The sequence below is a fragment of the Excalfactoria chinensis genome, chromosome 1, assembly GCF_039878825.1.
Source record: "Excalfactoria chinensis isolate bCotChi1 chromosome 1, bCotChi1.hap2, whole genome shotgun sequence".
NCBI classification, from domain to species: Eukaryota; Metazoa; Chordata; class Aves; order Galliformes; family Phasianidae; genus Excalfactoria; species Excalfactoria chinensis.
In genome coordinates this window covers 45,569,557-45,583,758 of record NC_092825.1, presented here as the reverse complement: position 1 = coordinate 45,583,758, position 14,202 = coordinate 45,569,557, and the positions used below count along the sequence as shown (strand labels likewise).

At 41.9% G+C, this 14,202-nt stretch overlaps 1 protein-coding gene across 1 annotated transcript; it reads right to left on the bottom strand.

The window, feature by feature from the left end:
• On the bottom strand, nucleotides 1–13,522 carry DDX47 (DEAD-box helicase 47). Its single transcript, XM_072361502.1, has 12 exons — nucleotides 13,418–13,522; nucleotides 13,032–13,125; nucleotides 11,031–11,219; nucleotides 10,127–10,198; nucleotides 9,513–9,631; nucleotides 8,921–8,992; nucleotides 8,674–8,790; nucleotides 8,366–8,512; nucleotides 7,920–8,057; nucleotides 6,539–6,609; nucleotides 5,931–6,060; nucleotides 1–5,835 (listed from the first exon to the last, which is right to left on the bottom strand). The coding sequence occupies exons 1-12, from the start codon at nucleotides 13,505–13,507 to the stop codon at nucleotides 5,713–5,715; spliced, it is 1,362 nt and encodes a 453-aa protein (XP_072217603.1). The 5' UTR covers nucleotides 13,508–13,522; the 3' UTR covers nucleotides 1–5,712.
• Nucleotides 13,523–14,202: the final 680 nt, after the last annotated feature.

Sequence of the window (14,202 nt, the reverse complement as noted above, 5' to 3'; positions counted from 1 at the left end):
AGTATGAGTAGACTAGCAATTTATTTCTGACGTTCATTACATAGATAGCAGAGTAACATAAGATGATCTATTCTGGACAGTAGAGCTAATATTCTGCTTGCATTTTTAAGAGTTTGCATTTTCATCTAAACTTTTATTGATAATTGGAAGATTCCTAGTTCATGTATTGATAATTCCAAGATTCCTTGTTAATATTAAAGCAATACTCACCAAAGGGTGCAGAAAGCCATAAACAAACAACTACGTGACTCGAGCATATATAGTGGAAAATTACCCCCAGATCCACAGAATCTTTAAGAGGTATTTGAGATCTGCGGTTAGAGGGAAGGAAAACTGACTCTGTTTAGGTTCTGTCAGTGGAGTCTATAAGGGCATCTGCTTCACACTGTTGATTGTATTTGGGAATGACCAGTCATTAATAACCACACAGAGCCTCTGGAATATGTGAAGATAAAGGTTTAACACAGCTGTATGCATGCACTTGAACAGCAGCAATAGGAAACTAGCCACCATTGGCTAATTTATCATTCCTTACTTTTTGTTGCTTTAAATAAAACTAAAGAAGCCTCTCTCCCAGGCTTGCTCCATGGATCCTGCAATCCCAATTACACTGCTACTCCACGTTATTATTATGACTCCAACTTTGTTGTGCATAGACTTTTCCTAGGTCAAAGCCAAGAGATTTAATTTTTAACTCCATTAACAGGATGAAGCAGTAGGACAAGAAAAACACACAAGGGAATCATTTCCTTCTAGAAAGCCAACATAATCAAAACAATACGATCTTATCATGAAATCCTCCCCTCTACCTCACATGAATGACTTGCAGAGCAGGATTTGCTCTTTGCCTTTCTTTACACAAAGATATATTTGTGTGTGAAAAATCTTTACAAGGATACAGAGAATTTAAATCAGCCCATATGGGAAACATGCCAACTAGAGGCCCGTCAACAGCGTTCTCTCTCTGCCTTCACAAAGATTTGAATGGAAGATAAAGCATTTACCCTTTTTGGCAAAGAAAGCCCACAGTGCATCTCCCATTCCTCAGGAACACTTGGAAATACCAAGCTCAGTGCATAATGGAAGGCAGAAACTTCTGACAATCTAATCTCTAGAGTTCATTTCAGAAGGGCAGAGGAGCAGCATGTGCATCTCTGCAATTATGATGATCCTTCAGCACATAAGGCAAAGATCTTGCTGTATGCTCTCTTCCTTGTGGGCATGCTGAATTACTCTGTCACTCTGCCTCTAGTTAGCCCAGCTTCAGGCTTCCAGATACATCCCTGAGAAGTGCTAAACAAAATCCAAGGGCACAACAGGAGGATCCTCAGGAGGAGATACAGCACAGCTGGCATAGCTGTAGCTTCCCCTGGGCCAGAGAGAGGGAGAAACCATTCTTTCCATGTACCAAAAGGAAAACATCCTCAGTTTTTCCTTTTAAATAGTTACTCAAGAGCTTTCTTAGTTTGACTAGGAAAAGAAAAAATCATCTATAGACTAAGAAAACTTCTTTCAACTTTGTTTTTTTTTCCTCTCTCCTCAAAGTTCAGGGGTTGACCCAAAGCTTGGGCTTCTATGTCAGAAAAAACATATTCTGATTCTCTGAGTTTACACAGTGAGAGTTTTTCCACAAAATGAATTGCTCTAAGTATTTAGACAAGAGTCAGTAAGAATCCAGAATGACTACATAACTACTTCTGGCACCAAAACCGATTTTTTACAGCATTTGTTTGCTCTGCAACATTTAAAAGAATTAATTGCTCACTCAAATGTTCGCAGAAGCACCTCACATGCTACCGCAGGCAAACCACAACTTCTTATTTATACAAGAGTTCGTATTTATATAAGATCAAGATGCTTGGTACACACCTCTGTCTACCACAGGTCACACAAGCAATTTCATTACTCTTCAAGTACTTCCAATGGCTTTTAAGTGTGTTGGATATTTTCCTTTTTTCCTGTGCTTGGCACAACTGTGAACGTTTGCTAGTTTCAGCTTCACTGTCCTTCCAGATTCCCAATCACTTCTTACTCAAGAGTTCCTACCTAAACTAAGCCTCTTCAAAGCACAGATAAATGGTGATGCTAGAATGTCATCTCATACAACTCACTCTTTGTCATCTCTGTTTTTGGGGGTTTGGAGTCATATAATGATTTGAGTTGGAAGGGTCCTCTAAAGGCCATCTAGTCCAACTCTCCTGCCATGAACAGGGATACCTACAGCTACACGGGTTTGCTCAGAATCCCTCCAGTCTGACCCCTGAAACCGAACTGACACATACAGTTTCAGTCCTATGGTTATGTTGAGCAGACACCAGCTCAGGTCACCACCATAAAAGAAAATCCCTGTGATTTCTCATTCTGATTCCCAGCTGTGCTTTCCTGCCAATGCCTGGCCTTGCAGCCCCTGGGCAGAGCAGGCTTTCCATGGGAGTACTGAGATGGCCAAATCCATTTCAGGTAGGTCAGTTGAATGCACTTCATAATCTGGACCGTGATAGGATTGCAAAGAAAGCTATCTTCTGGCAGCTATCCTCTCAATATTTGTACAGAATAACAAAAAACAAAACAAAACAACAACAAACCTAACAACAACAGTAAAAGGAGACTCAGTTTGGGTTTTCTATGGATAGGTTTGCACTACTTTCATCTCTGACACCAGTGTTTAATTTCACTATTCCTCCCCAAAGGCTTGTCCCACCTCTGCTGTCTGTGCAACATTAATTTGAAAGACACAATATGCCTGTTCTTTACTGCTTGGAGTAGACATCTGTGCAGCATTAGAAATCAGAACTATAAAGCATTATTTATAATATCATTACAAGCACATAAACAATCATGTCATCGACTTAGGGAAGTATAGAACTGTTTCAAACTGCAAACATCTCTGCTGAAGGTGTCTTGAGAATACGTTTTTTATTGAACTGTTTGAGTTTCAATCATAAAAACTGGCAGGTTGTTCTAGCCTGATCCTTCTTTATGGCACCAAGATTAATCCTTCACCTCAGCCCTCTGATGTGCAGAGGCTTGAAAAGCTCTCACAGAAGTGTGCTTTAGAATTATCCCCTGAGCGTCCACCTGACTGAACAAACACATACTGGCAGTGGTTGTTATACAGAAGCATGAAGACAAACACATATAAGTACTGGTGTTTTCTTTTATCCAGAGGGACAGGTCTCGCTCCTTTCTCCCCCCAGCCTCCCCCCCTCACATTTCATTAAACCATCTACAGATTTTCTTTTAGTCTGGATGCGAGATGTTTTGACTAAATTTAATCTTTAGACACTCCCTATCCTACTTCAGTTATATAAACACCCTCCAGCCCAACCCTCATAACATCGTCACGGTATGAAACTATTTCCTGTCACTTCAACCTGTTGAGATATTTTTGGTTGAAATTGAATGTACATACCTGTAGCAGGTGAGGCACCAGTGAGAATGTGGGTGGGGGCAGACCTTTGCTTTTCTTGAACCAAGGACTTCTACAGTTTGTCATGCTACCCAAAGGGAGGTGGTCAACTGTCTAGGAGTGACTCAAGGAGTGACTCAATATTCTTTTTATAAGGAGTAAACTACTACTCTCCTGCACTACTCTTGCCAGTAGAGGATCTTTGATCCCAAGAAGGGGCACAACAGTTCCTCCCTGGTGATGCAGTCTTCCACGCAATAAATGATCAGAGGCTAAAGGCTTCACCAGTCAATTAAGCATCAGCAATTTCCAGAAGGAATGACCCTGTTCCACCTCCTCCAACAGTAAAATTGACTTTCACATCACTTTACAAGACTGACTCAGGACTGGCTCTGTATGCCACCTAAGTTACATTGCTAGGATAGTATTGACAGGCTTATAATAAAGAGATCCAGAGACTTAGAGAAGTATAATGTTCATCTGTTGATAGCAGGTCAAATCCTGCCCAGTTTGTGAATCACTACATTCTACTATCCACACATCAGAAGAGCAGCTGGAAGAGCTACCTTGCACCAAAGCATTTGCATCCCATCTCCTGTGCTCACTCAAATTTCTCTATTTTCTCATCTCTGGTACATCCTATGGCTACTTCCTCTTACCCAAGAGGATGACTACTAAAGGGACATGCAGAACTAACATATTTTGTCATTTTGCCTCTCTGCACCAAGCTCTACAGAAGATTTGCACGTACTTCCTCCACTCTAAGAATATTTTCAGCTGTCAATAGACCTGAGTTCTGTAGCACTATGTATCTGGCATTGAGTCTACACTGTTTTAGAATTATCATACTTGAAGATGGATGTTTGGAAAATTGGAGAAAAAAAGGACAACAGACACAGACACTTCTCACAGCAGTGAGTACATCTCCTCCTCATGAGAAGACAACTTAAAACATGTTCCCTCCATCTCAAAACAGCTTAATCAAAATTCACCTATTCTAGAATGCCTTGCCTCAAAAGTATAAGAAAATTCTCACCAGCACAAATGTATATATAAGATATATGCTGAGACTATAAAATACCAAATTTGCCATTTTTTATTATTGCAGTAGTTTCTTTTTACTATTTACACCTTAGACAATAAACTTTTGAACGTATCTTTCACGGAGCAGAAAGTCCAGTTGTTTTTTTTTTAATTCTAATGGATGCTAAATTTCTGTGCTGAATGATCATGAAGCAGTTTCTCACCTATCTCTGGTCCAAGAGAACTGGCAAGTACAAAAAAAATGTACTGCCAATGGGAACTAGCATTAGTCTTCTAGCTTGTAGTGAAGAAAAGTACACTTCTTCCACTTCTGCAAGTCTATAAGACTCTGAACTCGGTACAAGACAAAGAATAATTGCCAGAGGAATAAACAGGGCAATGCAAGAGAACCTCTTCAAAACCCTTTTCTCTGTTGCTCAGCTCATGGGCTGCTTTTCTATCCAAATACCACCCTCTCGTGTTAGTATGTAAGTACTACAAGAATTGATTACAAAACCAAAAATAAAAACCAACCCACAAAAAAACAACTAGCAAACAAAGACCTCCCCTTGATTTTATCAATTGTTTCATACTTTCAACTGAATTCCAGGCAGTGAATAGCCCAACCAGCCACAGCAGGCTCCCTCTGTTGGACCACTCTTCACCTGACCCACTTAAAATATTTATGTCATATCTCTAGTAAGAATGATGTAAAGAGGAAAACCTTCTGGTAGAGCTGATATTCAAAATATGCAAAACAGGTCAACGACAATACAAATAAAACCAGTTTGCTTTAAAATTAAGCTATATTTGGAGCTCTCCAAATCATGTGTCCTTTCAGTAAGGCAAAATCATCACGATGTAGTGGAAACTTGGTTACTTCTTTATTTTTTTTCATCTCTTCCTTCCTTATGGCGGTTCAATTTGACCCTAGAAATACTCGGTGAGTTTGGGTACTGAGACAGAGGCTGCACCAATGGGAAAGTTGCACCCATTTCTCTGGGGATGAGCTGGGCCAGGCCATACAATCTTCCATTCCCTTAGGGGACGATCTGGCTTCACTGAAAGACAAACTGACACCATTATACCACAATGACCAGGCTCAGTCTGTAAATGGTGAAGCAGAAGAGAGGAAAACCTTTTAGGCCTTTTCCAGACAGACCGCCCAATGCAACATTAAGCAGTTCTGAAAAAAATCCACTGGAGATGGTTGTGAAGACTATTTTTGCCAAGCTTATGTAGCCAAAAACAGGAGAGTAAAAGTCTGTTCAAACACTGAGCTAGAAGGCTTTCCGTTTCTTCTTTTTTCCACCTGCCACCTTTTTCCTGACACCAAGAGCTTCTTCGGTATCATCGTCGTCACCATTTCGAGATCGCTTCTTTTCTCCTTGTTCTCGCAGCTCCTGCAACACAATCAAGAGATTGACAAGGAGTCAGGGCACACAAGGAAATTCAGATCACCACTGTGAGTACACAAGGATGAAATGCCATCACTTACCATTCGAGCAAATCTCTGGGCCTCAGCCACACGCTCTGTTAACATCATAACTTCCTCCTCTTGCATGGGGAATGCTGGCAGCTTCTTGCCAATCAGGTGTTCGATGCGCTGAAACAGCTCTACATCATACCTGAGAAAAGATGGCCTGAATCAGCCCAACTGTGACTCCTTCAGTTACCTCTGTCCATAGACACTGTCCCTTAATTCCACCCAGTAGAGATTGCTGGCTTGTGCCAATGCAGAGCAACTCTTAAATATATCCCCCAGTAATGTCACCCTTCAGAGTGGCTTTGCGGATTTACCTCAAGTGTTTGGGCAAAACATTAAAACCTATTTAATCTGTATCATTTATCATAAAAAATGTACATACATTATGCAGCAAAGTTATAAACAACTAGCTCCAATAATTACATAGCTGCTTCCAGAATTTACCTTTGATCTTTCTCTCTCCCCTCCCTGAACTTTGAATGCTCTCCCCTTTCATTAAAGAAATCCAACTGGTCCCTCAAAATGAAATACAGCATTTTTCTCTCATCGAGGACAAGGCCAATGCACTCTGCTTTGAAAGACAGCTGAGAAGAATAAGCCTGTGACATTTTAACACTTACTGCGTGACAAAGGTGATCGATTTGCCAGATCTTCCAGCTCGAGCTGTTCTTCCAACACGATGAATGTAATCCTGAAAGCAATTTTCTTGATAAGCAATACATGCCAAGCACACAAAAGAGTTGGGGAAGATCTACCTTTTTGTTTATTTCTTTCTTTATGGGGAGAAAAGAGTCAAGGTTTGATATGCTGACAGTATGCAGCTTTAAAGTTTGGTAAGACACTGGCCTGTGGAAGTGCATTTTTGTTTTTAACCTTTGTTTGATTGCTTTCTAAAAGAAAAGATCGTTATTCAAGACTGTAGGACAGAAGCTGTGAGACATGGATGCTAATGGAACAATCACTTCCTCAGAAAGATAATACTTAAAATAAAAGTGAGCCAATGCTTCTATCTTCATTCTCAGGATTTAGTGTTCTACCTAGCCTGTCTTTGACAGAGGCAAGCACAGTGAAAGGGAGGATGAACAAGAACAGTTTGGGAGCTTCTACTGAGAGCCTTCAGTTTATATGGTTCTGGGCTGTTTTCCAGGTTTTACACTGCATTATGGAAGTCAAAACATCCCATGTCACAGGCAGTACCTGTGGGTGTCACTAAACCATGAGAACGCTCAGGACATGTTCTGTGACACAGTGAGCTGAGAGGGAGGTGCACAAAAACTGTAATGATGTCATTCATGTGGCTGCTCCCCAACTTTAACTTTTGCCTTTCCATAATGACAAAATCAGTTTCTCCAAGGATGAACCACCTCTTCCTTTGTTTGCAGTGCATGGTACCTTTGATCGTTATAGGAAATAACAGCAAATCTTGAGCCATTTGTTAACGATGTGCTTTCTGAAACCAAGCTCGTGAGCAAAGCCACATATGTAAGATAATACTATGCTTTCCACAAGGAAGAAAGTTCGTAACTCACATTTTTCAGCTTGCTATACTTCTGTGATATGGAAGTGGAACATATCAAAGATACCACCCTTGATCAACTGAGCACGTGGGAAAATTTTATATTTTAAACAGAATTAAGCCTGGATTGCAGGAACACAGATGCCTACTTGAAGCCTGATACATGTTAAAACTATTTCCAAAAAGTCTGTAATCTGTTCAATGTGGTATTACAAAACACTCTTGAGCAAACACACCAAGACAAAGAACATCTCCCTTACTTCTCCTCTTCTCCTTTGGATTCAGTTTTGCAACCCAGATCAGGCCAGTCAAATTGAGATATCAACTCAGTCGCTGAGGCTGAACAACTTCTTTTCATCTAAACAAGTGTGAACTACACGCCCTGTCAGCAGAACAGAGGAAAGTTGTCTTTCTTCCTCTGCCTAGCTTCAACACTATACTTCCTGGTGACAGAAGACCCTCAGCTGGCACACAGACTAACTTACCTTAGAGTGCGTAGGAATATCAAAGTTTATCACCACATCTACATGCGGGATATCCAGACCTCTGCTTGCAACATCAGTAGCCAGCAGAATAGACCGTGCTTTTGCCTTGAACTTGTTTAAAGAGCCCAAGCGTTTGTTCTGGAAGAATGGTGGACAGAAAGGGAATGAGAGAATGTTCACTCTGGTTAACATGCTCTTGTTGAAATATGATAGAGAAGAACTGCAGTAGAAACCACTCAAAAAGAAAAAAAAAAATAAAATCTCACTTCTCTCATTTCTAATTACACAAATCAGCACCAGTATCAACATTAGATTAACATCTATGGATCAGTCCAATCCACTAGCTATGAAATACGTCTGCAAGGGAGCTGTGACTCAGTATGGTGTAGTTCATCTCCCAAGTGACATGTCTCCAGCCTAGTGCATCCTGTGGGATATGCCCATACCTGACTCATCTGCCCATGGAGAGGAATAGCAGTGAATCCCAGGTTACGGAGCAGTAGAGCAGTCCTCTGAGTATTGTTACATGTACTACAGAAAACCATGAAAGAATTTCCAGCTAGTTCATTCAAAATATAAACCAAGTAGCTGTCCTGTAAAGAGAGGGGAAAAAAAAGAGAAATTAATAAAGAAAATAATCAATATGCTACGTTAAAAAGTAATTTAACTATAAAGCCAGAGAAGATATTTTACAGATGTGGGAACAGTAAGACTAGACATGGAATAGGAAAGAAACAGAAGATAGTGGTAATACCTTGAATTTGGATGGGATGAAAATGTAGTACTGCTGTAGCTTTTCGACCGTCTGATATTTGGAAGAAACAGCACATTTAACAGGATTTTTCAGAGCAGCACGCTGGAGTTTTTGAACCTAAAAAGATTAAAGTAGATCAATACTGGAAGTTTCTGACAAAGTCTCTGTCCTTGTATCTGCATCAGACAGCCTAGTTGACAGTATAGTCTGATGAAAGAAGAATTAAAGGAGAGTACTCGCCTCTCACCTGCTTGGTCATGGTGGCAGAAAACAGGAATGTCTTCCTGTCTCGAGGAATCACTTTCAGTATCTTATCCACCTGCAGAAAGAAAATGGAGAGAAATACTGAGTACAACAGCAGTCAAGACATTAGACTCCCCAAAAATAAGAGCCATCCAAGCAAAGAGTACTGCAAGCATACATGCATCTTTGGTTCACAGAAGGCACAAATTTCCCCTCTTTCATGGGAAGTTTTAGGCTGATACTTTGTTGATAGTTAAGCAGCACAGACTCCAGAAGTCAAAGTTAGTACAAAAACAAGCAATATTTCTGCAGCAGGTTTGCACAATTGACAGTTAACACAGAACACAATGTCAGGCAATCCAGAGAACCCAGTCGACTTCACAGACAAAATGCCTCCTACTTGCTAGCTAGTACTTTGCAGAACTCTGCTAGGTTTACCTCCTACCACAGGCTTCCATGCAGTTATGAGACCTTAGTTATGAACTGCCACTAACTTCTACAGAACTGTTTAATATAAGCATTTCCTATATGACTGCATGTAATGATTCAAAGGGACCTTCATGGTGTTCCTAAGAGCTCCTTCAGCACAATCCTACCTCTGTCTCAAAATCCATATTGAGGATCCGGTCAGCTTCATCCATCACTAGGAACTTCAGAGCCCGTAAATTGAAGCCCTTGGTGTTCTCCAGGTGATCCACTAGACGGCCAGGAGTTGCTACAAGGGAGTAAGAGCGCCAGTTAAGAATTAAAACAAAGATCCAAAGAAATAAGAATTATCAGTTACAGAAATAAATCATTCACCAAATGTGAGTATAAGTAGGTTGCTTTGTGGTGAGCACTATTTCATCCTTGAAGTGTTCTGAAATGAGACTAGTCTCCATGAAGAATGCCCACCTTCCCCACTACCCCCCCGAAAAAAAACCAACAAAACAAACAGTAGATGAGATGTACTAAGAATGAGACCAGGGTTTTGAATACTTCAGGAGAGTTAAAGGCCGTCCAGTAGGAACACTTTGGAGTAAGCTGGTAGCAGCAAGGATACTGGTGCCTATTAAAATATTAACATCTCAACATTAACATTAACATCTCAAGATGAAACAAATGAAGGATGTATTCCTGCTTCCTCAAAGACACAAAGGCTTCTGCCACACTCTGGATGACTGTAATCTAATTAATATTAATACCCCATACCTCGTGTAGGTTGACTTACCAATTATAATATGTGGTTTCTTGGCTAAGGCCAGAGATTGAGACATTGAGTCAATTCCACCGACGATAACGGCTGCAGGACAAACAGAACACAGTGAATACCCCTGTTTATCTCCAGCCAACCTCTAGAGTATAATCATAGAATTACTCAGGTAGGAAAAGACCTCAAAGATCAAGTCCAACTGCAGCCTAACCACAGCACCCCAACTCTAACAACCCTCTGCTAAATCATATCTCTGAGTGCCACATCCAAATGGCTCTTAAACACACATAACGTGTTTCTTCTTACTCCCTGCCACCCACAACTATATCACAGTATCACAGCCTCTTAAGCCACACACCGAAGCACCCTCAATTATTTTGATACAGTTGAAGAGCTAGAGGCAGAGTCTACTCTGAAACCCAACTCAGCTGCAGAATCTGAGAACTCTTAAAATATCCAAAAAGCTTATGTCAGTAGCAAATATCTTTAAAAATAAAATTATATATATATATTTATATTATATTTATATTATATGTATAATTATATATATATATATACACGTATATATATATATGTATGTATATAAAATAAAGACTGTTATGCAGGGAAGATTAAGCTACATCCTATGTAGCAGAACTCTATGCAATTTAACACCAATACAAACTTACTGCTGGGGAGATTCTCTACTACTTCCACCTTTAGCAGTTTGGACATTAAATGCTGACAAGCTGCAAGGTGTTCCATAAGGGAAGACCATACAGTCAAAAGTACAGTTTCTTTCCTATAACCGATATCAGCATCACAAAATTCTTTTACCTTGTGTTCAACCCTCCATATAAACACTCTCTTTTTCCTTTGCACTCTGGGAGCTGGTCTTCAAACCTTGAAAACAAAAGCACGCCAGTATCACAAGGCTACTTACCACTGTGGACACCAATGGAGGACCCAAGAGCTTCAAACTGCTCTGAGATCTGGAAGGCCAGCTCCCTCGTTGGTGTAAGTACAAGAGCAAATAATCGCTGAGGTGCATCCAGCAGTGCTTGAAGAATTGGCAAAGCAAATGCTCCCGTTTTCCCAGAGCCAGTTTCTGCCAGTCCAATGATATCTCTGCCTATAAGGAGTAGCAAGGAGAGCAAGAAGTGTTACAAATCTGCATTAAACACAGTGGATTTCAAAGAATTATGTAATTAAGCATAGGAGTTCGCTAAGAATAAAAAGAATCGCCTTGGCAATAAATTCTCTCCCTCATTCCCCCAAAAAGGACAAGACACAAACAAAACTGAAGGGAATCAGAAAGAGGTAACAGCAAATTTCAGGACATCTCTAGAGAATTCTAACGTGTAACTTCATTTGCACATTATACATTACAGTCCTCATTCCTTTCAATTATGTTTCTGGATAACATAGCAGTGTTCTTACATCTCAAAAGCCACAATGTATTTTATGTTACAGATTAAAACAGTAACCCAAACCCAGAAAAAACTCAGGAATGTTATCTTTTCTTTTTGCTTTTGAAGAGAACCTTCTGAATGGATTAAAAAGTCTGACTACATTTAGGTGTCAGGAGAGAAAAGGGAATGAAAAGTCATTTCCGTTTTAAAACCAGTGTCACTACATCGTGCTTCTGTTTCGACTTCATGATGAATTCTTTCTGAGTAAGAGATAATCTAGAGGTAGAAATACTTGCTGAATTTAGTAAAGCATTTCCCAGTTTTCCCAGGACGTTTACAGAAAGACACTGTGGCTTTGTTATTTCTCACTCCAGAAATCTGATTTCAAAGAATTGTCTGCTCACAACAAAACAGCTTGTACAAGCTATGTCATCACTAATGGCATCTCCAATTTCAGAAGCAAATTGTAGATCTCTAACAGAAGAGACACAGCCTCAGGTGTGCCAAAGGTATCCAGCATACCTCTGCATACTTCAGAAAGGCCACAGGCAACGCTGACTAGCAGCTGAAAAGGCTGGGAACAGTTATATTTACCATGGAGTGCCAAAACGATCCAACAGGAGCGAACAGACAAGAATCTATACACTAGCTTGAAAGCTTGAAATTGCAGGCAATGTTACAAGAGAAATCAACATTCCAGCTCCATCAGGGATGGGCACAAGAATGAACACTGGGATTAATTCTATATACAGATCTTCCACGTGGAAGATGGGAAAATGCTCTCAACCCTGTCACTTCACAGAATCACTAAGACTGAAAAGACCACTAAGACCGCCTAATCCAACTGTTATCCCATCCCCACCAAGCCTGCTAACCATATCCCTCAGTGACACGTCCATGCATTTCTTGAATACCTGTGGGGACAGTGACTCCGCCACCTCCCTAAGCAGCCTGTTCCAATGTCTCACCACTCTTTCTGAGAAGAAATTTTTCCTTATATCCAACCTGAACCTCCCCTGGTGCAAGATGAGGCCATAAGCTCTTGTCCTATCACTGTTATCTGGGAGAAGAGGCCAACTCCCAGCTCATCACAGCCTCCTTTCAGGTCACTGCTGAGAACAATAAGGTCTTCTATGAGCCTCCTCCACACAAACAATCCCAGATCCCTTAGCTACTCCCCACAAGACTTGCACTCCAGACCCTTCAGAGTTCTGTTACCCTTTTCTGGACATGCTCCAGAGCCTCCATGTCTTTCTTGTAGTGAGAGGTCCAAAACAAAACACAGCACTTGAGGTGTGGGCTCACCAATGCTGAGTATAGAGGGACAGTCACCTCCCTGCTCCTTCTGGCTGCACTATTTTTGCTACAATCCGTGATGCCATTGGCTTTCTTGCTCAGCTGAGCACACTGCTGGCTGACATTAGCTGTCAGCTAACACTCCCAGATGCTTTTCATTTGATCAGCAGAATTAATTCATGCAGAGCTCGCGGGGAACTCATCCCCACACTGAGGATGGGAAACAAACCGCTTACCCTGAAGAGCCACAGGAATAGCTTCTACTTGAATCTTCGTTGGTACCTTCCATCCCAGCTGGTCACAAGCTTCACACAGGACATCCGTCACTCCCTGAGTATCGTTGAAAAGAACGGGAAACAACACAACACCGGTGAGGAATAAAGGAATTCACCAATGAAATACGTACTGCAACACAGTCCAGCTTGTCTCCACCACAGCCAAACCCAGGCCCGTGCAGCACCGCAGCGACATCTGCGCACGTGGCCGCCCCGTGACCGGCGGCTCCGCCGAGCACAGGGCAGCTCCCACCCTCTCCCTGTTCTAGCTCTCATCTGCGGGCTGAGGGCACACAAATGCCTCTCGGGAGCGGCGCGGACCGTAACGAGCCCCAACTCCTCCTCACCAGATCCTTGAAGCTCCGCGCCTCTTCCACTACCGGCACCTCCTCAGCTTCCAGCCCGGCCGCCTTCTCCGACTCCCCTTCCGCCGCCATGTTGACCCGTCCCTCCGGCGCGGCGCAGGGCATGCCGGGAGCTGTAGTCTCCGGTTCCGCTCCCCAGCAGCGGAGGGGCGGGGCCGGGCGGGAGGGTTCAGCCGGCGGCCATTGTGTGTCGGTGTGTGGCCGTGTATTACTATGGAGTCACTGACCACCACAATCTGGGTACGATCTCGTAAGCAGTCCCTCATCCATCAGACAGTCCACCTGTCAAATCCTTATCTTTCCAATTTGGAGAGAAGGATGTGAGGCATCATGTCAAAGATCTTACTGAAGTCCGGACAAATTACATCAGTGCTTCTTCCCTTTTCCATTGGTGCAGTTAAGCCATGTATATCCCATCTTCTGGAGAGGAATTGTCTTGTGGGCCACGTATGTGTAGGTTACACCAAAAGAAATGCCTCCTGTTTATGTCCTTGGAACTTACAACCAATACAAAGAGCACAATAACACTATTTGATAGAGCAAATTCTCAACTGCAAAACACTAGTTTGCAGCAAAGCCACCACCATTAGATAGGTAGTTTTGCCAGCGATGAGCAACAGCCTGCACGCCACTCATTAAAACCTGCCCTAATGGAGGTGATCCAGCACCCAGCACCCCCCTGTGCTCACATTCACTGTCTGGTCTCCGCAAACATTCAGTAAACATCAATTAATGGTACCCATTGGAGCATCATTTTTTTCTGTGTG

What these genes read in the sequence shown, in the direction of transcription:
- DDX47 (XM_072361502.1), bottom strand. Translation starts at nt 13,507, where the DNA reads ATGGCGGCGGAAGGGGAGTCGGAGAAGGCGGCCGGGCTGGAAGCTGAG. An exon ending in TATTCCTGTGGCTCTTCAGG is followed by an intron (nt 11,220 to 13,031) that starts GTAAGCGGTTTG and finishes TACTCCTTATAG; the next exon opens with GCAGAGATATCATTGGACTG. An exon ending in GAAACCACATATTATAATTG is followed by an intron (nt 9,632 to 10,126) that starts GTAAGTCAACCT and finishes ACTCCCTTGTAG; the next exon opens with CAACTCCTGGCCGTCTAGTG.